The sequence below is a fragment of the Aplidium turbinatum genome, chromosome 10 (genome assembly GCF_918807975.1).
Source record: "Aplidium turbinatum chromosome 10, kaAplTurb1.1, whole genome shotgun sequence".
NCBI classification, from domain to species: Eukaryota; Metazoa; Chordata; class Ascidiacea; order Aplousobranchia; family Polyclinidae; genus Aplidium; species Aplidium turbinatum.
The window spans coordinates 24,991,020-25,016,593 of record NC_137481.1 but is presented as its reverse complement, the minus strand read 5'-3'; the positions used below and the strand labels follow the sequence as shown (position 1 = coordinate 25,016,593).

General features: G+C 39.9%; 1 protein-coding gene across 1 annotated transcript; it reads left to right on the top strand.

Annotated features, from left to right (window-relative positions):
• The first annotated feature begins 814 nt into the window (after positions 1-814).
• LOC145778885 (vacuolar protein sorting-associated protein 16 homolog) lies at positions 815-24,774 on the top strand. Its single transcript, XM_082590476.1, has 18 exons — positions 815-934; positions 2,270-2,367; positions 6,116-6,206; positions 12,487-12,616; positions 13,173-13,292; positions 13,609-13,765; positions 14,705-14,817; positions 15,209-15,503; positions 15,730-15,806; positions 16,688-16,819; positions 17,189-17,319; positions 17,610-17,754; positions 18,007-18,141; positions 18,387-18,593; positions 19,244-19,426; positions 19,651-19,820; positions 20,487-20,687; positions 21,069-24,774. Exons 1-18 carry the CDS (start codon positions 888-890, stop codon positions 21,208-21,210), a joined length of 2,574 nt encoding a protein of 857 aa, XP_082446602.1. The 5' UTR covers positions 815-887; the 3' UTR covers positions 21,211-24,774.
• The last annotated feature ends 800 nt before the right edge of the window (positions 24,775-25,574 follow it).

Genomic DNA, 25,574 nt, shown 5'->3' with positions numbered 1-25,574 from the left:
AGAAAGGATTAAATGACAAACTGAAACAAGACTCTACTTAAACTGCCGATTGCACTGCTACACTGTTAACTGAAAACTAGAGAATGAACCAACACGATGGAAACCAAGAGAAGCCAAGCCAGGCAATCGGCAAACCCACACTGCGCTGTCGGCAAGAGAGATGTGGTGCGTGACAACACGCGCTACACCACAATATGTATAAATGTATTTTGTATATGTATATATAATATATTGGACAATTCTAATGGTGTGCAGTAACAGCCCTTGCTGAAGTATCATGGAATGAGTCTATATTAAAGAAGGTTTAAAGTTCTGCTTTATTGTAAAAATAATACTTTTAAGCTACCGTACTTAAGAAGGCATACTTGTGTGACAAAAATTATGTAATACTATTGGATCAATTTGAGTATGTTTTCTCAATCTTCAATACAGAATATCTGTATTTTCAGTACACTTTTACGTATATTGATTATTGATGCGCACAAATCGAAATGACCACTTTCTCATGTTTTACGACAATCCAAGACCAGAAAAACTGTTTGCAGCTGTTTTGCTCCATCATTAATGTGTTTTGGTACAGCAGTAAATAATGTTTGAACTTTAAATGCCATAAACAAAAAGCTGGTCACATCAATGCAAGGCAATTTTATGCAAAAAGTAATTTTTAGAGTGAAGGAGCTAAACTAATCAGAGCTAAACTTGAAATTAAAATACCCCCTAGTTATAACGTGCTTGATACCAAAACAGGATAATCAGTTTAAAATATGGCACAGTTGTGTTTAATTTTGTTTTAATGCTAGCTTATATCAAAAACAGAGATAGAAGAAGCTGCTGCTACTTTTTTGCACTTGTAAGCTTATTAAATTTTCACTGTACTGTGTGACATAATGTCTGAAACTGGAGATTGGAAGCCTTTGGGAGACAACACCATCAGGTAAAAGAGGAAAAGAATTTTAGACAAACCGTATTATATATAGTTTAATTTTTGACACTTTGCCAAAATGTGCATGATTTAATACAATGTTTTGTTGAAAACTTTGTATCATATATTAACTTTTGGTCACAACAAGTATCTAGTGATAAATGTTGTCGGAATACTGAAAAGTTTGGGTGTTCATCAGGACAATTATCGTTTCTAGCATTAGTGCTAGAAACGATAAATGTTGTGATGAGAATTCAACACTGGTGAGCAAAAATATCTGCACAATAAAGATGAGTAGAATTGGCGTCAAATAGTCTTGCTATTTGACGTAGAATTGACGCCAATTAAATGTCCCTGTGACAGTCAGCTGCCACTGAATGCCCTGATCTTGTTTTGAGGTTCCTGTTGCAAAACATGCTGTGACATCAAATTGACCGTAATAAAGTGTTGTAAACTGACCATTATCTTGGATGATCTTGTTATCTCTATTTTGTTAGATGTCGCTTATATTAAGAAAGTATCTATATTTGCAAAAGTTTTTATGCAAAATTTCTTACATTTACATTGCTCTCCTGTGCTTGAATATGCTAATACGTATAATTGTAACAAAAAAACAATGAAAACTATTAATACTACAAAAAGTGCTCAATGCCAAGCAAAAAAGCAAAACAGAGCAAATTAAATCAAATATAGTTATTACTATCTGAACCCTTAACAGCCTGTTTCACCTAAATAAGGATCATCAGAAGCGGAATGGCCCGTTTCGGTGAGTCCGATTCGGTGAGTCCGATCCCTTAACGGGGGATTTTTTAATTGTTTTTTAAAATTATCGGGTACCGTAGCCTAATTATCATTGCCGTTTTAGGGTTAGAGGTTAGGAACTCACCGAATTGGACTCACCGAATAGTAGCAGACCCCATCAGAAGGACCTTAATTTGAATAAATTTTCAGACAACCTTATTTGAATAAGGTCCTTCTGATGATCCTTATTTACGTGAAACAGGCTGTTGAGGGTTCAGATAGTAATAACTATATATATTTGATATAATTGTAACAATGTATTGATGTTGACAATTGAATGAAACTGTTCACGAGGCATTTAATCTGAACAATAAGATGACATAATTTTCTGGTGTAAAATAAGCTAAACTTATCAGAAGGTGTTTTAGGAGATAATCTTTATTTTTTCTGACGTTTTATTGATCAGACATGACTAATATTTTCATGTGGCTAGATCAGGTATTGCCTGCCTATTTATCTATCATGGCATAACACAGTTCTGTATTGCTTTAAAGCAACTGAATGTAATTGGGATTGTGGTTGGTTGATTTGTAAAGTTTTTTGCAGAAAACTGTGCTTGTACAACCCTATGTGTTGGGATGCCAAAATTGACTTTACAAGCGAGAACAGTGTGGTGGCCATTTCAAAATATGGAGGTTTAATTGGTAAGTAATCAATCATCGATGAATATGAGAATAGGCGTTGATACTAAGGCTGGAAATGCCACCTCGGTCTGATCAGAGTGGTCAGGATAATTTTGTCTGCGCCCTCGGTTGTAATGGATTGAAACTTACCGTGTTCCCTTGATTGTTTTTTTTGACTCACAAGCCAAATATGGAGAGCTTCGGCACTACGGTTTGTGGTTAACCTGTACATCGGTGGCAACCCAGATCAGCCAGCTTGACCTTATATCTATACCTCAGCCAGTCATTGATATTGACTAGTACCTCGACCCTATATTCGTAAATCCACATTAGACTTGTTTCATAACAACAAGTAGGCCATAACGATTTGTTCTAGCTATAGTGACAACCATCATTAATAAAATTAATTTGCGTTTTTCTGGTGACTATTTACTAGGTTACCTCGTGATGTCAGTAACTAGTCACCAGAAGAACGCAAATTAATTTTATTACCAAATGCCTGGTGAACAGTCTCTCTCTGTTTTTACAACCATCATTAATTTACATGCATTAGGCCTACAACGGGTCTTGTCATTAAGCTTTTCACAGCGTCCGCCCCGATAGCTCAGTTGGTTAGCACCTGACTTCTGGAACGAAGAAGCTTCAAGATCAAGGGAGCAAGTCTTTTAGGGCAGACAGTTAGGCGCTGGCCAAATAGGTGCACACACTGTGGCATCAGGATATTTAGGTGCGGAGCACTGGCGATCGTTCATTTAGGTGCTATTCCTAATAAAGTCTGCAGATTGTATCAGCTTGGCAGGAAGGGCAATGCTTTTCACACAAAATATTATATTGAACAGAAAAAATGTCATGGCTTCCGTGAGTGAAGCTGTTTTATCCGGACATGCTTTCCATACAAAATGTTATGTTGAACAGAAAAATATATTGTATTTTAATGCGCGTGTTTGGCATTTATTTGTTGTTAGTCCAGGTTTGCATCGGCGAAAGCTTTATCAATAAATCATTCAAGTTTCCAAATATGATTGAGTTCACTTTTAGTGAGTCAAATAATAAATACACTAAACATCAGTAAAAATATACCGTAGCCTATATTCAAGCGGGTGGTAGGCTTGAGTGAAGAGTAACTTAGTTTTCCGTCAAAACCCTGACTAGGTTTAATAACGAGCAAAGTCGCACAATTATGCTTGCAACTTGTAGCCAGGGTTGATATGCCCTATAGAAATGTATTCATGTAGTAGAACATTGTCTCATAGGTACTAACCACACGACCAATCCATCCCGAGTAGAAGTAATTGCAAAAGATAACAGATTAAGTAAGGTTTCATCTGGCTGCGACCTGTGTTCAGGATGCCTAGCAAATGTTCTGTGGAGATGTGCTAATATCAAAAGTAGTAGAGCGTTGTCTCGCACTTCATCTTCACACGCGCATTAACACGGAATGGCCCGTTTCGGTGAGTCCGATTCCTTACAATTTTTTTAATTGTCGGGTAGCGTAGCCTAATTATCATTGCTGTTTTAGGGTTAGAGGTTGGGAGCTCACCGAATCGGACTCACCGAATAGTAGCAGACTCGCATTAACGAAACAACATAATTTTCTGTTCAATATGACATTTTGTGTGAAAAGCATTGCCCTACCGGTACCTGCCAAGCTGATACAATCGGCAGACTTTACTAGGAATAGCACCTAAATGAACGAGCGCCACAGTGCTCTGCACCTAAATATCCTGACGCCACAGTGTGCGCACCTATTTGACCACCTAACTGTCTGCGCCTAAAAGACGTGGACCCAAGATCAAGCGGAGCTGGTTCGACTCTTGGGCTGGGTTTTTTTTTCAGTCATTTATCGGTCATTGACTGATTTTTTAACAAAATGTCCTAAAAAAATAGAGTCAATTCGGTCAAAATGTCTGAAAAATTATATAGTCAATTGACTATATATGACCAAAAATGACAGAAAATAAAAATGGCCCAAATTTTTCAAGTCATTTCGGACAAATGATCGAAAAGTCTCAGCGAAAAAAAAAACTCAGCTCTTGAGGTGTGTGCTTGAGCAACACACTTTAAGGACTGCTCTCCATTCAGCGCAGGGTTGTCTGTATTTTACCCCCAAAAGAAACCGGGTGGTTTTTTTGAAATCCCACTTAAAAAAACATAAAAAACCCAGAGCATCATATTTGTCGTTTTTATTAGAAAATCAAAAAAAATGAACAAAAACACTACAAGGCACTTAAAACAAACTTCAGATTAGCACTGGATGTGATAGTGAAGTAAATTTCCAAGGATAAACTGAAAACACAGTGGATATTTCTGTACAGTACACAAAAATCAAGTAATGCCACTTTCTACTATTTTATTGAGTTATGCCTGCATGTACTGTGAATGAGAGGCACTTCATTGGTAAAAAGTAGTTTTGTGGTGAAATAAGCATGAATCTACCTTTTTTGCATCTTTTTTAAATAAAACCCAAAAAAACTCGGGTTTACCGGGCGGGTTGGGCTTTTAAAAAAACGTTTTTTTTTCAACCCTGATTCAGCGACATCTAATGGATGTAATAATTCTCCAACAGCACTTCAATAATCGGAAACTCCAGAGAGGACTTAACACTTTGAGTTTGCCAGGCGTTTCTGTTTAGCAAGATTTCTCTGCAGACATGTTCATTAAGATTAAAATGCAAACAATTAGCGGCGCTTTCATCATACTTTGTTAAATTATAAATTACTGCCATATTAAAACAAAAGTTTCAGTGAGAAATAACCAAGTCTTATCTTTATTTTGATTATAGTGCTCCGAAAACAATTTTTATATTTTGATTAAAATTGAAGTTGCTACCATGACAAATGAAATTACTACCGTTTTTAAAAAAAAACAATTAAATTTTAGTTAAGTGCAAAAATACTGCCATATTAAAAAAAATAACAATTAATTTTAGTAATAAATAATTAACCAAGTCTCGCGTCATTCATGTGTTGCGGCATTCAGGCCTAGGTGTCATTTGTGTTTGCGTCTTTCGGATCTCGGCATAAAGTCGTGTATCCCTATAATTGTTTTGGCTGAAAATTGGCAACTTTAAGAAATCCTATTCAAACTTAGTGGGGAATTCTCGCCCTCATGGAAACCAAGATTGTAACACTTGAAAGAATTTTGAAACAATAGCAAAATGACATTAACAAAATTGTGCAAAACATAATATTTTTCTACTATCATGTTACTGTTGTAGTTTGAATAAAATAGTATACAGTATAACCATTTTCAGAAAACACTCATGACTCAAAGTACATTATAGCAGTGATGTACACGCGTACTAAAAATATTGACGCCGTAAGCATAAACGCAAACGTTCGTAAAACCATACGCCGTATGCGTCAATGTAACTTGTAAAAAAAGTTGGCGGCGTCAGCTGAAACTCATTTTGTTTGCTAGGTGCCAAACATTCCACAAAGAAACACAAGCATCTGAAAGTGTTCATCTGACAGTTTGCTGTGTATTGGTTTCAATATGTCTTTGCCCATTGAAAACATTCTTTCAACTGCAGCGTTGGAAGGTATTGGCGTGTTGTAGCGAAAAAAAGACATTAAAAAGTATGCGTTGACGCTATGCGCTAAAAAAAACGCGAAAACTTTACGGTGAAGCCTCAAGCGACAACTATCCAAAAAAATGTGGTTGTAAGCATTAGAGTAAACAAAAAGTCTACGCCGCAAGTCTACGGCGTAAAATTTGTGGCATATCTGCATTATAGTTTGAATCATTGCTCATATTCTTTCCTATTTAGCTGTTACTGAATCTGAACAACCCGGAAAAAGTGGGAAGCGATCAGAGATAGTTGTCTATAACGCAGCTGGAAAACAAATTTCATCATTCAGGTAATTTTATCAATTGAAGCTTGAGTTGTTCCTTGCTCATTGATTGCATGTAAAACAGAAAAACTTTCAATTTTCTATTCTGCTTATAGCTATGATTATCATCATCATCATCAACCAATTTTTATTATATCATACTATACAGGCCATTAATTAATCCTCATATTGAGGGTGTGGCCTGTCTGTCGAGGGCGAAGTCTTCCTCTCCACACCTCACGGTCCGTTTGGTTGGCAGAGTCCACATTCAGGACTAAACGGTCACGCTTAATAAGTTCTTCCCGAGAACGTTTTGGTCTGCCTTGTCCTCACTGTGCTGCAGTGTTGAGGCATCTGATCTGAGAGATCCAGCTAGTGCTAGTGCTGTGGTCAAGCCATCTCATTCTGCACAATTGGAGTTCTTCTTCAGCATTTCTTATTTTACGCTTGGATAAGCGAGTTTCAGACTGGATGTTGTCTTCAGGCTTGACCAGGCAGATCCATCTTACTGTCGCTCTGTCAGTACATTGTAGGCGATTATGGTGCTTGTTAGTGTTACCCAATACCCATGTTTTGGAGCGGCAGAGCATGACACTCCTCACACAGCTGGAGTAAACTTGACATCTGATTGCAGCAGGAAGTTGTTTGCTTGTGAGGATAGGGAGGAGTTCTCTGAACTTTTTACAGGCTGACTTGCACCGCGTTATGGCTGCAAGTTTACACCCCCTCCAGAAGACATGGTATTTCCAAGGTAACAAAAGTCAGCTACCAAGTCAAGTGTGCCACTTTTAACCTCAACCTCGCTTACTGATCTACTGTCTAGGCCTGGGGTCTGCTACTATTGGGAGAATCCGTTTCAGAGAATCCGATTTGGAGAAATCCCTATTCGAAGACAGCCTTTTTCGGAGAATGGTAAAATCACAGCGGCATATGTATGTTCAAAGGAATTAGCTTACAATAGAGAAAATGAAATGAATGATCACCCAATTTAAAAGTTAGTTTTAACAATCTTGCTTTCTGTTGCTTAATATTAAGGTGTTTTTATAGCCTACCTGATAATAGCATACGATACGGTACCGTACTGTCATAAAGGAAACTGCTCGTAATTATGCAAACAAGTAACAAGTTGATTGACTGGTTCAAAGCGATCCAAAAATCAAGGGACATCGAGCATGCCCGCATTATAGTCGACCATAGTCCGCCACGAAATTTGAAAAATTATACAGATGCTCGTCGTCGCGTGAGCCTCTGGGGCCGAGGGTCTATCCTTTTACCACCCCAGATTCACGATGTTTCGGACTACACTGGAAGGCTACTAGAGAGCAGCCAGTCTTTGGTTTCATCATCCATGACACGCAGACCTTCCACTCCGTTAGGTGGCTTGAAGATGGAGCGGTCATTGATGATGTGGTCTGCGGTCTGTTCCTCGGCACCACATTCCCAGGAGGAGGAAGAGGCCATTCCCCATTGGTGCATGGTTCAGCGGAAAAGCCCGACGCCCGTACGGAGACGGTTGAGGCGCACCCATGCCTGTCTTGGTAATGCTCACGACCGCAATCGCATCAAGAAACTTGTCGTTTGCTTCATAGGGCATAGCAATGTTCCACCTCAGTCTATGTTGGGACTTCCTATGTGGTATCAGCCATAATTTCCAAATGGACGCATGAACTGTTATTTTTTGTTTATTTTGTTATTTGACATCGATTGGATCATCTCTGGCGTTTTTGTATTGACTTGTTAAACTCGGGATTGGAATTTTCTAGTAGTTGAGAATTCGAATATATTCTAAGTTTGCATACAGACGGCGACGCAGGATACATTTCAATTTTATGTGAGCAAACATTTTAATTTAATAGTTCAAAAATAAATTTAATTCGCTTTTTATTTTTCGCTAAATTTCTATTTAATTTAATTTTCTTTGTCGGAATGCAAAAGAAACAATATTGTGGAATAAAGTACAAAATTCTCTAAATAAACAGAAGGCGATGTTGGATTTACAGAAGGCGTCGTTAGATTTTCAAAAAATCTCCGAAAAAGGCTGTCTCCGAAACGGGCCATTCCCGTACTGTCTATGGGTCTTGCTGTGGTCCGGTCTGAGTGGGCCTTTTATTTCACTACAGTTCTTGTGGACCCAGTGAGAGCAATCGGAGCAAAAGATAGAGTATCTTCCGGTTCCACTTAGGCATACCGAGCAAGGATGCTTTCCTGATCTTCTCAATGAGTTCATGTTGAGACCAGAAATCATTCCTTTGGTCTTTCCCATGTTCACTCTTAGCCCTTTGCTTCCAATTCCTTCTTCCAAGTTGCGTTCTCCCAACAAGTGTCTCTAATGAGGTGTCGGTGATGACAAGGTCACCAGCGTACAACAGCTATTATTGATATAAGAGTGGGCCAAAAGTAGGCTTACAGTTATTAAACTTTGATCAATTTGTTAGAGGACAAGTTGAAATGTTGGACAAAATCATCTGGTCAGATGAAGCTTGCTTCAAATTATCTGGTTAAATTTAAAAGTTACCCACATGAAAACAATAAATTTACTTTTAGACCCAAACCCTACTTTTTATAACTGTAAGCCTACTTTTGGCCCACCCTGTATATGTTAAGATGGTTGTACATTTGTACAATGTATATGAGTTTTTGAGTAATTGCAATTTGCAAATATTACTTGCAAAGAGCTAAATTATAAAATTAGCATATAAATATATAGAAATTTAGTAGCCATGCATGAAATCAAAAGACTTCACCACTTATTCAGTTCATTGGCATGATTGTTTAGATTTCAGGCAGAAGTGGGTAGTAGTGAGCTATTTTTGTAGCGTCGCGACTAGTGCGTTACTTTTTTTAGTAGCAGTGCTACATTTTTGTTAGTGTAGAGGCGCCTCTTTTTCCAATGTAACAGAAAGACGCTACATTTCTTTCGGTCGCACTTCTGCTACCCCCTACTTTCCAACTTAAAGTGACAAAATGACTTGTTTATAGAAATTTTTTTATAGAAATAATGCTTAAAAATATCAAGGCAGAAATCATTCGACCATTGCGGGAAACATCAAGCCACGTTGATACCGATGAGCATAGGCGCCGAGTTTTCAAAATAGCTGGGCGGGCGAACACATACTGTCACGTCATAAAGGTTATTTTGTGCGTTTTTAAATAGGCGATTTTGCTAGGTTGTTGGGCTAGCCTAGTTTTACATTTAAGTCTATGTCTCCTCTAACACGATTTGGAGACAAGTAATAAATGTAATTGGTACGCAACAACGTCTGGTCCTGGTAATTCAGTTCCGCATATTTTTTGTGATTGGTATGTGCGGGTTGCAGGACGAAAACTGCAATAGGCTACTGTACTAGTTCCATAATTACAGTACTATTGTTGATACAACACGATAATACACACACAATACGGTGGGTTCATACGATAAGTCGCTCCTAGCCGGGCGCACAGATAAGATACAAGATGCTGTAATGCAACGCAGAAGCGATTTTACGGCAATTCAGCTCCCGAGAAGCCATCTAGCGATAAACTGCGCTATTGAACCGAGCTTACATTGAATCTACAATTAGAACAGTTATATAACGAAGGAGCCGAATTGCAATTAATGATAACCAACGGTTTCATCCGGCCAAACCAACAGGTGTGCACAGTTTAATGTCAGTGACGTAACAGACGCAACTGTGATGATTGAGACGACAAAATAGAGCATTTTGGAAGCAGAGTTAATTGATAACGTCGTTTGAGAGAAAATTACTCCTTTGAAGAACAATGTTACAGTTTTTACACCGATTTAACGTCTGGCGATGTTAAAACGATGTAAAAACAGTGGAAATTGCGGTCAGACTTTTGCCACGAATGAAGTTCCTCGCAGGTTTGTGCAATTTACTTGATTTATAGCACTGGGCTACCAGTGGCAGAGTGGAGACAAACGGCACGGGTGGGCACTTTTGCTCGTTTAACGGCGAATCAACGTTGTTTGACGTTGCATGAACGTAACAATGGCAAGAATTGACGAAAACTAATCGCTTAATTAGTAGGTCTAGTAGGGCCTATCACATGGCGACAAAACCCTGCGAATAAGTTAAGTAGGCTAGTATCAGAAGGTGGCAGATGGTTGCAGAAATTTTGGGACTTAAAGGTGCACTGCAACGAAAATACATAGCTTTTGTATTTGTAGATCTTTCTGAAATAAAACGTTTTTCAACAATTTTTTTATTTTTTGTGTTACCATTAATTAAAAAACCTAAAAAAACCTTTATATTTCATGATCTAAGTACTGAACCACAACTTTCCCAATGCTACAATGTCACATTTGTTGAACAACCCAATATTGATAATCTAGATGCTTGTGAAGATAAGTGGATACATAGGATACATGCCAAAATAAATATCCAAAAATTAATTCTGCCACAAGTTTAATTTTTTGACGCTCCACTACATTTTTGGTATTTTTTCAATATTTTACTGCCTTATTATTCACTGCCGTCTTTGCCTACTCTTTTTTCCACAACGCTACATTTTGTGTTTTCCAAGACGCTCCATTTAATTATCGCTGTACTTAGTTTGTTTATCACTGCCTTTGACTGCCGTGTTCCGCATATAATTTATTTTCTTTGCCGTAATTTGTCACAACGCTACATTTGCAGGCTTTGCTCATCGCTCTTTCATCATTTCTAGTTTATAATTTATATTTGATACGTAATTTACTTTACTGCCGACTTGGTTTAGTTTTCATTCAGCATTTTTTCAATATTTACGCTTTTGCTTTTTCAATTTTTTACGCTCATGTTTTGGCATTATTGCGTCACTGTAATGTTGTTTAAAACATTACTTGTAGGTTTTAACTGCCCTTTATTAGAACTGACGATGCACTGAATAAGTGCGAAATATATTTTCTGTAACATCTACTGACAACTGATCCCTGTTACCTTAGCAATTGAGGTTTTAGCTTTCTAGATATGGAACAGGGATCGTTTCAGAATAAGACTAGGTCAGAAAGCGAGGCAGACTCCGACGAAGCTCAGCATCAGCCAAGAGCAGTTAGCTACTAAAAAAACCTTTTTTGAATTGAATGATTCTGATTGGTCAAAATTTTTGATGACGTCATTGGCTGGCAAAGCGGCATCCAAGGTCTATTGTTTTGCGTACAAACACAAGGAACAAATCGCGTAGGCTACCGAAACAGCGAACAATTTTGTGCTAAGGGAGTTTTTACACCCTTAAAATGGTGGCTACTTGTATGGCTCCCGGTTGTACTAACCGGGAAATCGTCAAATCTTTCATCGTTTACCTCTGAATAATGACGACAAGCTGAAGAAATGGATCTCAGCGATGAAACTCAAAAACCCACCTGTAAACAAGCACTGCCGTGTGTGCACCAATCATTTTCTGGCCAGCGATTACCAACGCGATCTACAGGCAGAGCTACAAGGCACCAAGTCCAAACACCTGCTCGTCCCTGAAGCTGTTTCTTCTGTCTTTGATTTTTCAAGATATGTGAAAGCCACTGTCAATACAGTACAGTACCCACAAAACTCGATCGACCTAGGTACAGGTCTGTGAGTACGATCGGGCGTTTGGATCGAATAGCAAAGCGAGAAAACAACAAGACTTTGACACAGGTCAGTAGGACAGTAAAACATTGGCAGGGTAGGCAAAGGCATATTAGGCAACTCTGAATACATAGGCTACTTTTAGTTGATATAAACCACTTGGTTCAAGCAAATTATTTTCCTGCATTTTTTTCAATGCAAATTTTCCATCCGACTGCTGTCTGAACTGGTGTTGTCAGAGCACGAATCAGAATGGTGTTCTTCGCTGTCAAGTCGCCGTCTTTTTGGTTCAAAGAGAAATCCTTGTCTTGTTTCAGACATCTTGTTTATGCTCAATATACAATGACCTATGCGACGTTTCTAAGGCAAATGCATGAAGCTGTTTACTTGATTGCCAGCCGATGACGTCACAAAACACATAGCGCCATCAGGTGGCCAATTTTCATTTGGTTATATCTCCCAAACAAAAAAGCATATCAAAAAAATTTTTTGAAAAATATAATACTTAAACACTAAAGAATCACCAAAAAAATTGTAACTTTTCATTTCAGGTCCCCTTTAAAATTGCATTAATTTTTTTTTTTTAATTCCTGAAATGTCCGGCGGGCGCGGCCCGCCCGCCCGGGACTCGGCGCCAATGCCGATGAGAGTGGCACCAACACCAGTCGCGACTCCAAAGATAAATTAATGAAGAATAATATTGTTTCATTTGCGAAGTGGTGATGTCTCCATGTTTGCAGTTTCACATCACATTTTCCTTGCAGATGGAACAGTGGGATGTTGAAAGGGATTGCTTGGACGCATGCAGATGAACTGCTTTGCCTGCAAGAAGATGGACAGGCTCTTTTGTACAACATTTTCCTGGAATATAAACGCTCTTTTACTATGGGAATGGTGAAAGACTTTTTAAATTGTTGACGAAACATCAATTAGTGAAGTGTGCCAATTGTGTCAGGATAGATGAGATACACACTTTTGGTGCCAATCTGAGCTCTATATCCCGGACATTGCCTGTTGGTGTGAAACAATGAAACATTCATCGCAATACCATTCCGACTGCAGTCTGTTGGCATTGGTTTAATGGTTTACTGCGAAGATGCCAACTGTCGAAGTGTATTAATAAGTATTAGTTTCAACTGAAACTGTAATTTGAAACTGATATTGACAACGTGAAACTGATATTAACTCGAAAATATTTCTACCACCACATGATAGAAAAATATTATACTTAAAAAGATTTTGGCGAAGATCTTTTCCTTGTACCAGCATTGCTTTTTGATGCATTTATTTGTTTTACGATTGAACTGGAAGATACGGCGTGTTACGAAATGCGGCAAAGTGATCCCCAAGTCAAATTATTTGCATAACCCTTGTGAAGAGCGTTGAACATCCAATAACTTTCAGCTGTGACGCAACGAGGCATTGTGACGTGATGTGATTATTGACGCAGGAATGCCGTGAGAACAAGGTTGTGGAGTATGAAGTGTTTGCAAGCCAGCACGGGACCGGGCTCGCAGTGTTGAATGGACTTCATCGGTTCCTCATTGTCAATAACATTGATGACCCTAAGGTGTGTTGCGACTATGTAGGCAAGTTTGGGCGATACCAGCGCAAAGCCAATCTTACGCTCTTTAAATCTGGAAGGTTTTGTGTACGACTTGTGTAATTAAAGTAGTGATGTTCAGTTAGGAAGTTTATCTTCTTTGTATTGTAATACAGTAATTACTTTTTGTATCATCATCAGCCAGTCATGCCACTGCAGGCAGATGGGTTTCACACCATTCTGTCTTTCGCTCTTTTCATCCAGATGACTCGGTGACTTCATGAGTATGATTATTGATTGCGTTGTTTACTTAAACACATTTGTGGTTTACCGTCCACCACAGGTCCGCATTCTTGCCGACATCCCAGGGAGGAGGACTACCCCACCCAGCAGCTGGTGTGTTCTTCCTGGAGCCCCCGCAGCGCGCATTCTTGCTGCCAATGACAATGAAATATTCCTCCTCAACAGTGGAGGAGAGTGTCTTCAACAAAAGCCTTCCGGTGGGTACCATGCCTTCCGTGAAATGTTATTTTCGGTCAGTTGCCCGGTAGGGCATTTTATTTTTGCGATATTTTCTGCAAATGACCACAGGTTTAGTTGATCTTTCGTCTAATGCTCAAGTTAACTAAGAACTACGTACTCTATTAAGATATTCGCTTTATTGCAAAAAGTTTTTGTAAAAATCATAAATATACCTAGAACTACCATGTACCATACCGGTCAAGTGACTGATAAGCGTATTTATAATCTGCTGCTCACTGCAGCAACTACGTGATATCATGAGCGTTCTTGTCGAAACTCTCTGGTATGGAGTAAATTAAACGAGCGATTCGGTCAACGCATACTTGGTCTCTTAGACTTAGGGAGGTAATAATCTCGATGGCGTGGGTTCGATTCCCACCACTCCACTGACTTACTTTTCTTTACGCTATTATTACGCTTTTACGCTACCAGTAAATGGTATAATGCAGTAGTTGAATAATTTACCAATTTTGTTAATAAAAGCAATCAAGTGGCATGCAGGGCTACACAAGGTCCAATCAGTAGAAAAAAGAAAAAAAAAGGATCATTGTACAAAATTAGAACAGTAATTTTAGCTTGTCACGTATTTTATTCGTTGACGTAAGAACGTCTAAATAACGAGGCGTTTGTGCAGATGTATTGAAAGTTTCAATGCTTACACGAAAATAATTTTGCCGACGCCAACACAACCTTGAATGTTAAAACTTAGTCTTGCGATGGCAAGCAAAAATGACACACGTGTTGCTGTGGAGAAGAAACTGCAGTCATTTTGATTAGCAAGTATTGGATGAATTTCTTTTCAAGACAAATTGACATGGTTATTGCCAGCAATTATGGTCACAAATTTCAATCTCGTGATATGATTGCCAGAACACGTCTTTCCTTGTCTTTAAACGATCATATATTTTATTGGTCAGGAGAAATCAGCTCAGTGAGTTCATACACTTCCATGTGCACTTCAATGGATGGAAAGCATGTGGCTCTCTTCACCGATACCGGATGCTTGTGGACTGGCTCTGCGGATTTCCAGGTAACGCGGATGTATTTGTATTCCTTCCTTCTGTACGTAACATGTGTGTGATTGTTTCAAATCAATTCGTGCATCCCCTCACAATTATACTTGACATGGTCGTTTTGATTAATTCTCCGCAACTTTCTTCCTGTGCCTAAATAAACAGAGCTCTTTACACCTTCTACGTTATCACCGTTGAGTGACAATTTTGGTTCGATTATTGACAATAAATGGAAAGGTTAGGTCTTGGATGTGAGTACTTCTTTTCTTCTGAATACTCTTAATTTTGCATAACAGTACTGCAAAGTCAAACGCAAGAAGAATAAGGTATTTTTCTGTGAGTTTGTTTAAAATAGTTAAATTATGCTTGTAAGATGACCTTTACATCACACTGGTCATGTTCCCGCAGAAAAAATATTGTGAAATCAACACTGGCAACGGAAGCCGACCTAAAAGCATGGTGTGGTGCAGTGATTCAGTGTCACCCCCTAGTATGTACATTGGAAGCCCCTCTGCAAGGAACACTATTGCTGTTGTGTTATACCGCCCCCCGGACATCCTTGTGGTGGGCCCCAAGAAGGATTGGGTCCGGTACTCACTAGAAGACCAACCAGGCAGAGGAAGTGCAGCAATACTCAGCGTAGACATCGATGGTGTACACATTGTCTCTCCCACCAAACACGAGTATCTGCACCACGTTATTCGTAAGTACCAACATATGTAAAATTGTTTTTACCAGACTTGGCTTTATTGCAGAATTAATGTTTTAATCTAAGTTTGCAGTAGTTCATTAGATCTTAACATTTTTATACCAATTTTGAAATAATCACTTTGGGTCGAAATTTTATTAAATCGCATTGAAGACATCTTTTGCTGTTGCCTTATTATTACCGCAGTGCATGAGATTTATTCTCATTATTGTTTTTTTAGCGGCTGTGCAAGCAGTATTCAAGGTTGGGTCTATGGAACCAGGAGCCTTGCTCAACAATGCCTCCAAGGAGTATGATGTATGTTTTTAGTCTTTACGACATTAGTTTAAGCTTTAATAACACAACTGTTTGTCCATGAAAAAAAAAAGACCCTTGCACGTGTCTTGAAAAACCATAACTGTCTAATGATAATGTATCACTGTGTTATCTACTTGAAGCCTTCTACCCGCCGTGGCAAATGGTTTGGAATACAGAGAGGCCTCATAACAACATGTTCAATGAACCTGTTGCTGTTTGTCACGATTCCTCCGAAGTCCTACTTGTAATTAAAGACATTTTGGAAAGATTGAGGACGTAGTGTATTTGGATATCAAACGTTAACCAATCAGATAAATGATCGAGTAGTTCTACTTGTGAGATAAAGATAAGTATTCTGAACAGTAAACGACTTTGTTGATTTCAAAACAAATATACTACTACTGGCATCAGCTACTTTACAATTGGCAATAACGTCCACTTAATAATCTATTCAATATCGGCTAGAACTTTACAATCGTCTTCAATACACTTTTCATTACAACTTCTAATTCTCATAATATACAACTCTCCACACAACTCGAATAATAATTGTAAACAAATCACGCGGCTATTTATAACAGGTTTGCTTGGACCAGAAACTTCCAGAGACTAGGGTAATATTACATCACAAGAATTCACTCTTTTGGTCAATAAGTCTTTTGGTCAACAACAAGAAGTTTTCAGAATGTCACGTACACAGAAACTTTCTAGAAGCAGATTTCACAATAACAGCTTCCGTGACTAAAGGTTACTATCGGTCAGTAATCGCCGAAACACCACAACAAAATTATACAATAACATAGTTCACCCATTCTAGAACAAAAATTTAGCTAACCACCAGAGATACATTGATTGTGACACTGTTACTTTGTCAATTTCAGAATCAAAGTGAAAAGGCGGATGAATATCTTCGTATGTTGGTGGAGAAGGGCCGACTTGAAAGGGCCATCCATCAATGTTTAGAAGCTGCTTCCGCTGAGTACCAGCCTCGCCTACAAAAGATGCTTTTGCAGGTTTATTTACTTCTTCATTACCTTCAAACTTTACTGTCACCATCACTTAATTGATCTATGTGTAATCGGTATACCGGCTTAATCGGACCATTCTTCACCGCTCCCAAATTTATTTTTGTATGACATTTTTCTCTCTTTGACGAGACTACCTACTACCCAGTTGATCAAAGCAATGTTGAACTTTATGGTTTTACGCAGACAAGATTATTCATCGCCACATCTCGATAGTGATCGACCTTTTAATCATCAGGTTCGCTGTAGGTGTTGGTAGGCTTTTACCAATGGCAAATCTGTAAATTGTAGGTTGCTTAAGTCATAAAATAGAAGTTGGCCAATCAGAAAGTTATTTTTCTTCCCGTTGGTATTCAGGCGGCTTCGTTCGGGAAATCGTTCATCGCTGGAATGCATCTGACCGACCTCTTCGTGACGACATGCCAGAACCTGAGAGTGTTAAACGCTGTTCGTGACTTCAAAACCGGAATCGCACTCAGTGCCACCCAGTGAGTAAGGGCTGTAACACGGCACGTTGAAATCATCTATCAATTCTCAAGTGGTTGTAAACCTTTTTAAGTTAAAAAAACCTTATAACCATAAAGCACGTCATACTCATACCGCATAAACTTTGCAGGCTTTTTCGATTGAAGGTTTACAACTCTGTTCTATTAACATGATCGTGTGGGTTTGACCACCAACGTTAGGTTCTAAATGAAATCGTTTTAGTTGAACTTGTGTTGTTTTGTCTTTGCTCATCATTCCACATTAACCAATCTAACCATGCCACCATTATCAGGTTGAACCATCTGACCGTGGAATGCTTGATCGATCGCTTGGTGCATCGTCGTCTTTTCCACCTCGCCTACCAGATATGCAGATACCTCAAGTTGCCCAAGGATATCGGTTCAAGCAGGGTTCTGTCCCACTGGGCTTGCTACAAGGTGCGCATGCGTCATGTGGGGCTTCCCCATCTACGGAGTTGCGATGGAAACAAGCGTTGCTTTTGCAAGAAAAAGTTTATAAACAAAAATATGAAAGACTTTGCTATTTAACAAATAGATATGACTCAGCAATGTAGCCGTTACATCCTCAGCCTGCAGTGTTTCTCGCTATGCTATTCACTTACGAAACATATCACAGGCTTCACAGCATTGGTATAACCTCTGTTATTGCCATTGAAACCGGTTACTCAGGTCCAACAAAGCGAGGTAGCCGATGGGACGATAGCCACTGACATCAGGAACAAGCTCAAGTCGGCGGTTGGTGTGTCGTATGCCAGCATTGCAGAGAAGGCCATCAACTGCGGTAGGAAGGACCTCGCTATCAAGGTACATCAAGGGGGGATCGCTCAACAAGATTGAGTGATCACGCAAGTCAGTTGATGTGTCAACTTTTCATCCACAAAAGCCGCTATGAGCTACGATTGCAAATCCTCATGCTAGAGAGAAGCTTTAGCTACCCTAGCACTGGGATAACTTCATATAGTTAACGATCTTCCAGTATCTGAATTATATTGCGTCCTCCTTGGAGCGTAGTAAGTACATGAGCTATTGAGCATTTTCTGCTGTCGCAGCTGCTTGAGTTCGAGCCTCGGGCGTCGGAGCAAGTTCGATTGCTCTCCAAACTCGGCAAGCATCAGCTGGCACTGGACAAGGCGGTGGCTAGCGGCAACACCGACCTCGCCTACTCAGCTATATCCAGTCTCCGTGAACGGAGCAACCTTTCCGACTTCCTCGTCGCCATCCGCCAAGACCGTGTCGCTTACATGCTGCATCTTAAGGTGGGTACCAGGCAGATGAGCTGTTTATGAACTTGGTTTAGTTGCTGTGAATCGCGCGAGGAAGTTGTTACCTCGGTATGGACGTTGCCAAGTGGTTGTTAATAAGTGATTAGATTCTGGTGTGCAGTTCTTTTACAAAGAGTGGAGACTTGCGGAAACATTTAGTCAACTTCAACCCGAGTCGCGTATTCTAAAACAGATTGATGTGTGGTGAATATAACTAAGTGCAACTTGTCCGAAGAAGGTCGCTTGGCCAAGTGTGAGACACCACAAGTCGAAGTCGACCACTTTGCTGTTGTATCATGATTATGGTTGATTTATAAATTTATAATGGTAAACTTTGTCAGCCTGTGGAAGACAGCGATTGTGGTTGATTCAACTCATCTTCACGATAAACACGTCTTGTGCATTGTCTGACTGGCTATGAGTTTAATGTGACGTCACATTTACAGTAATCTAATTGTGCTCTCATTTTAGAGGGTTTTCAATGCGCTTATTGCTGATTACACAGTCATGCCCTGACGTGCTGCTGAAGATTTCAGTGACATTTTAAACGCAATCGGTTTCTGACCTCACGTCCACCTCTTGTTTTAATGCGCTGCATCACATTACCGCGCTATTAAACCCGTGTTGATGTTTTGTTTGTCCAGCATTGCAAGGAGCAAAATGAGCAGATGCTGAAGGACTTGTACGAACAGGAGGACAACTTCCTGGAACTAGCTCACTGTCACGTGCGCGATAGCTTCGGAACCTTTCGCTCGGAAGATCGCGCCGTCTCCTTGCACTCTGCGCAGGATTGCTTCAGCAAAGCAAGGGAGGATTTCTCCTGTAAGGTGAGCCTACAACATATTCAACAGTCATCATATGATTCGGATAACCGGGTTTTACTAAGCACCAACAAGTCATGCATGTAGTGGGCGCTACAGAACTGTTTGGAGAACAGATTGAGTAGGCATTGCGAGTACGTTAGATGGTACAGAAATGCTAGGGCCCAGGGCTACTGATTTGAAAGCTTTGGTTTGAACCTGTTTGTTTATGGATGTGGTGGTTGATTCAGGCGACCGAGGAATATCTTCACCTTCTCCGAGAGCAAACTCAGCTTGAGCACGAAACGGATAAGAGTTACGTGGAGAGCTCCCTACATGACACATTGCACAATCTCCTGATGGCAAACCTCATTAAGAAGGCGGAACAACTACGAAAGCAATTCAAAGTTTCCGACAAACGGTGAGATCGGTTACGTCATCGACATAATGCATTAATAACTGTTTTGTTTTGCACTCATTATGACAGCATACAGGGCTGGGCAGCATACAGTACACCTTCATTACATCTCGGTAACCGGTATGCGAAACTACCAGGGATAACCTATCAAGGCTTTGTCAGTCCGAGGATAAAGATTCAAAACCAAACCAAAGATATGAAACACAACAGAAAGCGAAGTGTCATAGCCATGGAGGTCGCTGCTCAAACAATTCTGGGGTGTCATTAAGTGTCTTTGCTGAGACACAGCCGCTCGCTCTGGGGCTATGCCGAACCGAGGTCCTGTTGAGCGTCGCGCGACGTACTCACCACGCGGCCTAGGTATTGATGAGCCGGTTGTGGGCTGGTCTTGGTTGTTCCTTCTCCCGCGAATGCGCAACAGCAAGGCAATAGGGAAGGTGAAATTTCATCGTAAGCAGCCCAGTCTCTGCTTCATAGAAAGTAGGTTGGCCTTGTGGCACCCCTCTGCTAGGACAGGTGAGCGTGCCATCAATGATGTGTTTAATGTGCCGGCTTGTGATTGGTCTGACTCGGAGCGTGACTCTTAAAATGCTTAGGACAGTGGAAACACATTGTCACGTAATGCGAATGATGATAACGACATGAATAGTAACTAATGGTCACTTTCAGGTGGTGGTGGTTGCGCATCTCGGCTCTAGCTGAACAGAGAAACTTCAGTGAGCTGGAAAGCTTTTCCAAGAGCAAGAAGTCACCGATTGGTTACCTTCCGTTCATCGAGGTGTGCATGCAGCACTCTGCCCCGGGAGAGGTCAGCAAGTATTTGTCGAGGATATCTCAAGACAAGAGAGTGCCAGCCCTGCTTAAGATCGGGTGAGTCTTCAAATATCGTGGCCACATCGAGCTTGTGGTTTAAAGGTTTATGGTTCATACGTCATCTATTTGTCTCTTCTTTAGTAGATGAGACTTGACGTTTGTTCCCGCTAACACTTTGCAGCCATGCTAACCTGTTGTTGGGGTTGATTCTATCCAGATTCGTGACACTGATCTCTTCTTTCACCAACTCAGACCATCTCTTTTGTAGTCTCGCAATTTTCTTTCCTTCGACAGAAATGTTAGAGATCTCTGCTCAGTTCTTGTGCTTACTGTCATTAAAAGTCCTATATGTCCTATAGCCTATATGGTGGTTTTTATTAAGTGTTTTGCATCTTGCTTGTTGTGAAAATAAGGAATTGTAACTGTGGTGCTTCGCAGGAGCGTGGAACGAGCCGCCGAACTCGCTATTCAGACGAAGAGCGCAGTAGACCTGGACCTTGTGCTCAAGAAGTGCGGCGCCGAGCACAGGGCGGTTGCTGAACAGGTTAAAACCACATTGAACCAGGTGCTGCGTCGATAGTTACCACGTGATCTATTCCTACCAATCAGACGAACAGGGAACCATCATACAATTAGGTGGGAACGTGATTCGCCAAGAAATTGATTCCGGTTCAAACCGAGGACATGATCCCATGGTGCGGATGTACCCCTCGTACCCGCGTTGGAAGGGAGTCGGTCTTGCAAGGCAATCAGAGGATTCTTGCGATGTCCAAGCTAGCAATAGTTACTAATTCTACATCGTTTCAACGTCTGACAACGTAGAAACATATTGAAAGCCTTCATTTTGCCAACTTTGGTTACCAATGTGCAGTATAACTTGTGTAATGTAGAATGTATCATTTTGTCATAATCGTCATACGTTCTTTTCGCCTTTTGTCAATATTGATATCTGTAGTGTATAACCATTTTGTTTTCAAGCCTTACCGCCGTTCGTAGTGGTGGATCTGTGGCATATCTGGATGGTTAAGTTGAAAGATAAGGGAGCCTGGTGTAATTTGAACCTTTAAGGACAAAAACTTCAACTTCAGCACGAGCCATGGTCCTCAGTTTTAGTGAAGCATTATTGTCGTAGTATGCTCCGGTGTTGCCGCGCTTATGTGATTCAAATTACAACTACACCCCATTTAAAACGTTCTTATGTTAAAATAATAATCTTTGTCAAAACCAGGGATAGGTCAAAACTCTGTGGGGTTTACTTCACTCTGGTTCATACTACAGCAAGGGTATCAAACTCGCGGCCCGCGATGCGTTTTTGAACTTTCAAGTAATTAACAAATAAAATACACTCTTATTCCCCAATGAGATAAAATTCACTCTAAAATTGCTCAAAAAATCTGAAAATGCCCATCAAACTTCGCCCGACTTTTCGCGCAAGCTTACTGTCGCGCATGTTATTGTGTGAGAAAGCCGTATTGTTACATCACAATGGCATTGCCTATAGTCACTTCTTGTGCCGTCATCGCAATGGAAACCTTGGCAGCCTATTTGCGGTGGTCAGTTTTTCAAGAATTTCTTCTTTTTTTCACGCTTGTTGAAAGTCGGTTGCAAGATTTTTGCTCTCCAGGTCCAAGTCCTTCCGTTTGCTTTTTTTCGTTTTTGTAGTGTTTTTCTATCTCTTTGTTCTTACTACTATTTATTTTTTTTGCAATCTTACGTTCTTGGTGCGTTCTTACAAAACCTTTTATGTTTCTCGGCAGTCGAGTGCAACAAGAATCGACAGCGATAGACACTTGTTTCGCCCATGAGGCTGGGCTCAAGCCCGCAACCAGGGGGGGGAAGCATTGGGGGTATTTGCCCCCCCCCGAAATTTTTTGAAAAAATTTTCAGCGTTCTATGCAGTATGAAATGTAGCCTACTATGAATAGACGTACGTCGTACACGTACAGCCATACTGTAGAGTGTAGACCATAAGTGTAGCCAAGGGGGGCTAAAGGGGCCATGGCCCCCCCCAAATTTTCAAAGCTTGAATTCCGAAGTTGAGCGCTTTGTTGAAAATATAATAAAATTTGTAGAAATTTATAACGTTTTCCAAGACATCTGGCTATGAACACCACAAGGACTTGTTTTAGACCAGTGGTTCTCAACCTTTTTTCTTTCGTGGTCCATTTTTGTTTGCATAAAAGTTCTGTGGCCCATTCAGTTTTTATGTAAGAAAAAAATTACAAAACAGGTTTATAAACAAAAGCAGCAGAACATTGCCTTTGGAATGTTGCTGGGATCCCCTTGTTGAATCCAGGCGCTGACGCTTCACAGTATCTTCTTTTCATTAAAAAAAATTCACATCTTCATCCTTCTCCTTGTAATTTGGATGACTAAGAACCTTACAACATAATACGCATTGTCCTTTTTCTTCTCTGTTATCAAAAATTGATGTAGGCTGCATACTGAATGTAATTTTTATCAAACTTAAAGCTTCAAGTAGGCTACTGTATTGTCAATTCCTCCCCAAAATAATCCACAAAACAAAATGCTGCATAAATAAAATACATAAATACATAATACATAAAATACAATAAAATAAATACATAAATACATAAAATACATAAACAAAATACAAAACAAAAACGCGGATCTGCAGAAGTTCAACAAGGCTACCGCTTATAAAGATGGCTTAATTGTAACCATAAAGTAGTAGTCTATTACATCATACAGTGTTGTAAAAACTGAGTTGATGTAAAACTGTAGCCTACTGTATGTTGCAATAATTAGATAGAATGATGATTGCCACTTTGTAGCTAAAAACAGCAACATCATTCATTGTAACTAAACAAACACACAAGTGTAAAATTGACTATAGTGACAAAAATGAAACAAAATGTTTCAATAAATCTTTCAATTTTTAAAATATGTCTGTGGCCCACCTCAAAATGCTTCTATGACCCACCGGCACCAGTGAGCCATGGCCCACTGGTTGAGAACCGCTGTTTTAGACCCACAGAAAGACACCAATAAATTTTGCAAATCGTAAATCGCGCAAAATTTACTCAATTTACGTTTCTTTTAACTAATTTGTGGAAGCAATTTCAGAATGGCTTACTCTGTTGGGTTTTTGTGTAGCTGAGTTTTTGGTGTTCTCTAATTTTATCCGCAGATTTTGCCCGTTCGTGTGTAAGAGCTACCTTTAATAAGTTAATAGCTGTTTATCTGCTAATAAATTTCATACAAATATTGTCCTAAAAGTGTTTCCAGAAAGCGCTATAATCCATTATTGGAGTGTAATTTTGCAAAAAAAATTCCGGGGGAGCATGCCCCGGACCGCCCTAGAATACGCGTGCGTTTGGCACGCTCTCACCCCCACCAGTTTCATTGCTTCCCTTGCTCAACCCACCAGGATATGCCACTGCACATCAGGTGGCGATGTCTTAAATCAAACACTTTGTCGTTCTCTTCAATTCATCAAATATTTGGCCCCTCCAATTTTTTTTTCCTGGCTACGCCACTGGTGTAGACTATCGAAACCGAAAGTAGGCTACGCTGGTTGGAAGCCATGCTAACGATTTTGTTTGTGGACATTAACATAAAAATGTCACAATGCATCATTTTAATGTTTGTTCTTTGATAAAAATTAAATGCCCCCCCCGAAAATATTTGCTGGTTGCGGGCCTGGCTGGGCTCATCAGTATCGCACCACTAAATCATGCCACATGGTTCTCAACCGCTGCCATTGTCAGTCAATTAAATCTTTTATTGCGTTTTGCCGTGTTCTTTTGTTTATTAAATGGTAATAAACTATTTTATTGACAACCCACGGGTACAAATAGTTGACCTAGAGTATAAAATGCACACCTGACCACAACTGATGGGTAATTGTAGCTGATGGGCAACATTTTGATGACTTTGTGCAGAAACAACAGCGACAACAGTTCAAATTGCACAGGGTTTCCTCTGTCTGAAGATTTACTGAATGATAACTACACCTGAACTATTTATTCCTATCTAATCATGTTTCAAAATGAATAAATGTTTTTTGAAGTTGTAGAAGCATCCTATTTGTTTAAGTGCTTGTTTCAGACATAGATTTAACGCGTTTGTGCCGCAGTGCGCGTGTAGCAGAACCAGCTTAACTTGTGAAAAAATAAATAAATTGTAACTGCAGAACAAAGTTATAAATGATACATTTCCAAAAGTATTTGGAAGAGAGTTAATTTTAATCAAGCGAGTTGCACCACAGGGTTTCCAACATTTTTCCGCTAAAAGTGGAATCAAAACTTACCTGCAATTGAAAGGCACGGTGCGACATCTTGTGGTGGTTTAGATCAGCGGTTCTCGAACTGTTTTCGTTGTGACGCCTTTGGGAAAATTTGTTGGACTTGCGATCAGGGCTTTGGAGTCGGAGGGTTAGTCGTGTGCAGAGCTGCTAAAAAAAAAGATCAAACTTTCTATTTTTATTGTTTTTGATATTTTGTCACTAGATGTATTGATTGACAGCAAAACTTAAAAACTGATCAGCCATGGCAACATCTCGAGCAACGCATTTCAGGACTGACTCCATTCAGCGGCACCTAGTGGATAGAATAATTCCCAGCAACAAGAGGAAAGTACATCTCGGTAACCGGCCTCATGCCACTGATAATCAAAAACTTGTCAGCGCGAATATAAAGATTCAAACCAAACTTATTACACCTCTTGGTCACACAAAAGTTCTCTTTCGTCGCTGAGCTGAAGCTTATCTAGCAAGGAAAAATCGATGCTGACAAGTTGTCAAACCATGTTCTGATAAGAGGTTGAACAGTGTTAGTGCCGGTAGTGGACAACTAGCCTACCATAACGACTTAATAGGCAACACAAGCAGTTTTAACATGCAGGCTTCAAATTTGGAAGGAGCGAATGCCCCCCTGCCCTCAATTTTTTGTGGATAGGGAGCAGGGGGGCAATGGTGCCCTT

Bases quoted from the DNA above. Each gene is read 5' to 3' on its own strand.
- LOC145778885 (XM_082590476.1), top strand. From the start codon at position 888: ATGTCTGAAACTGGAGATTGGAAGCCTTTGGGAGACAACACCATCAG. The intron at 14,818-15,208 runs GTAACGCGGATG...ATGTTCCCGCAG, and splicing joins CTGGCTCTGCGGATTTCCAG to AAAAAATATTGTGAAATCAA. The intron at 15,807-16,687 runs GTATGTTTTTAG...TGTCAATTTCAG, and splicing joins ATGCCTCCAAGGAGTATGAT to AATCAAAGTGAAAAGGCGGA.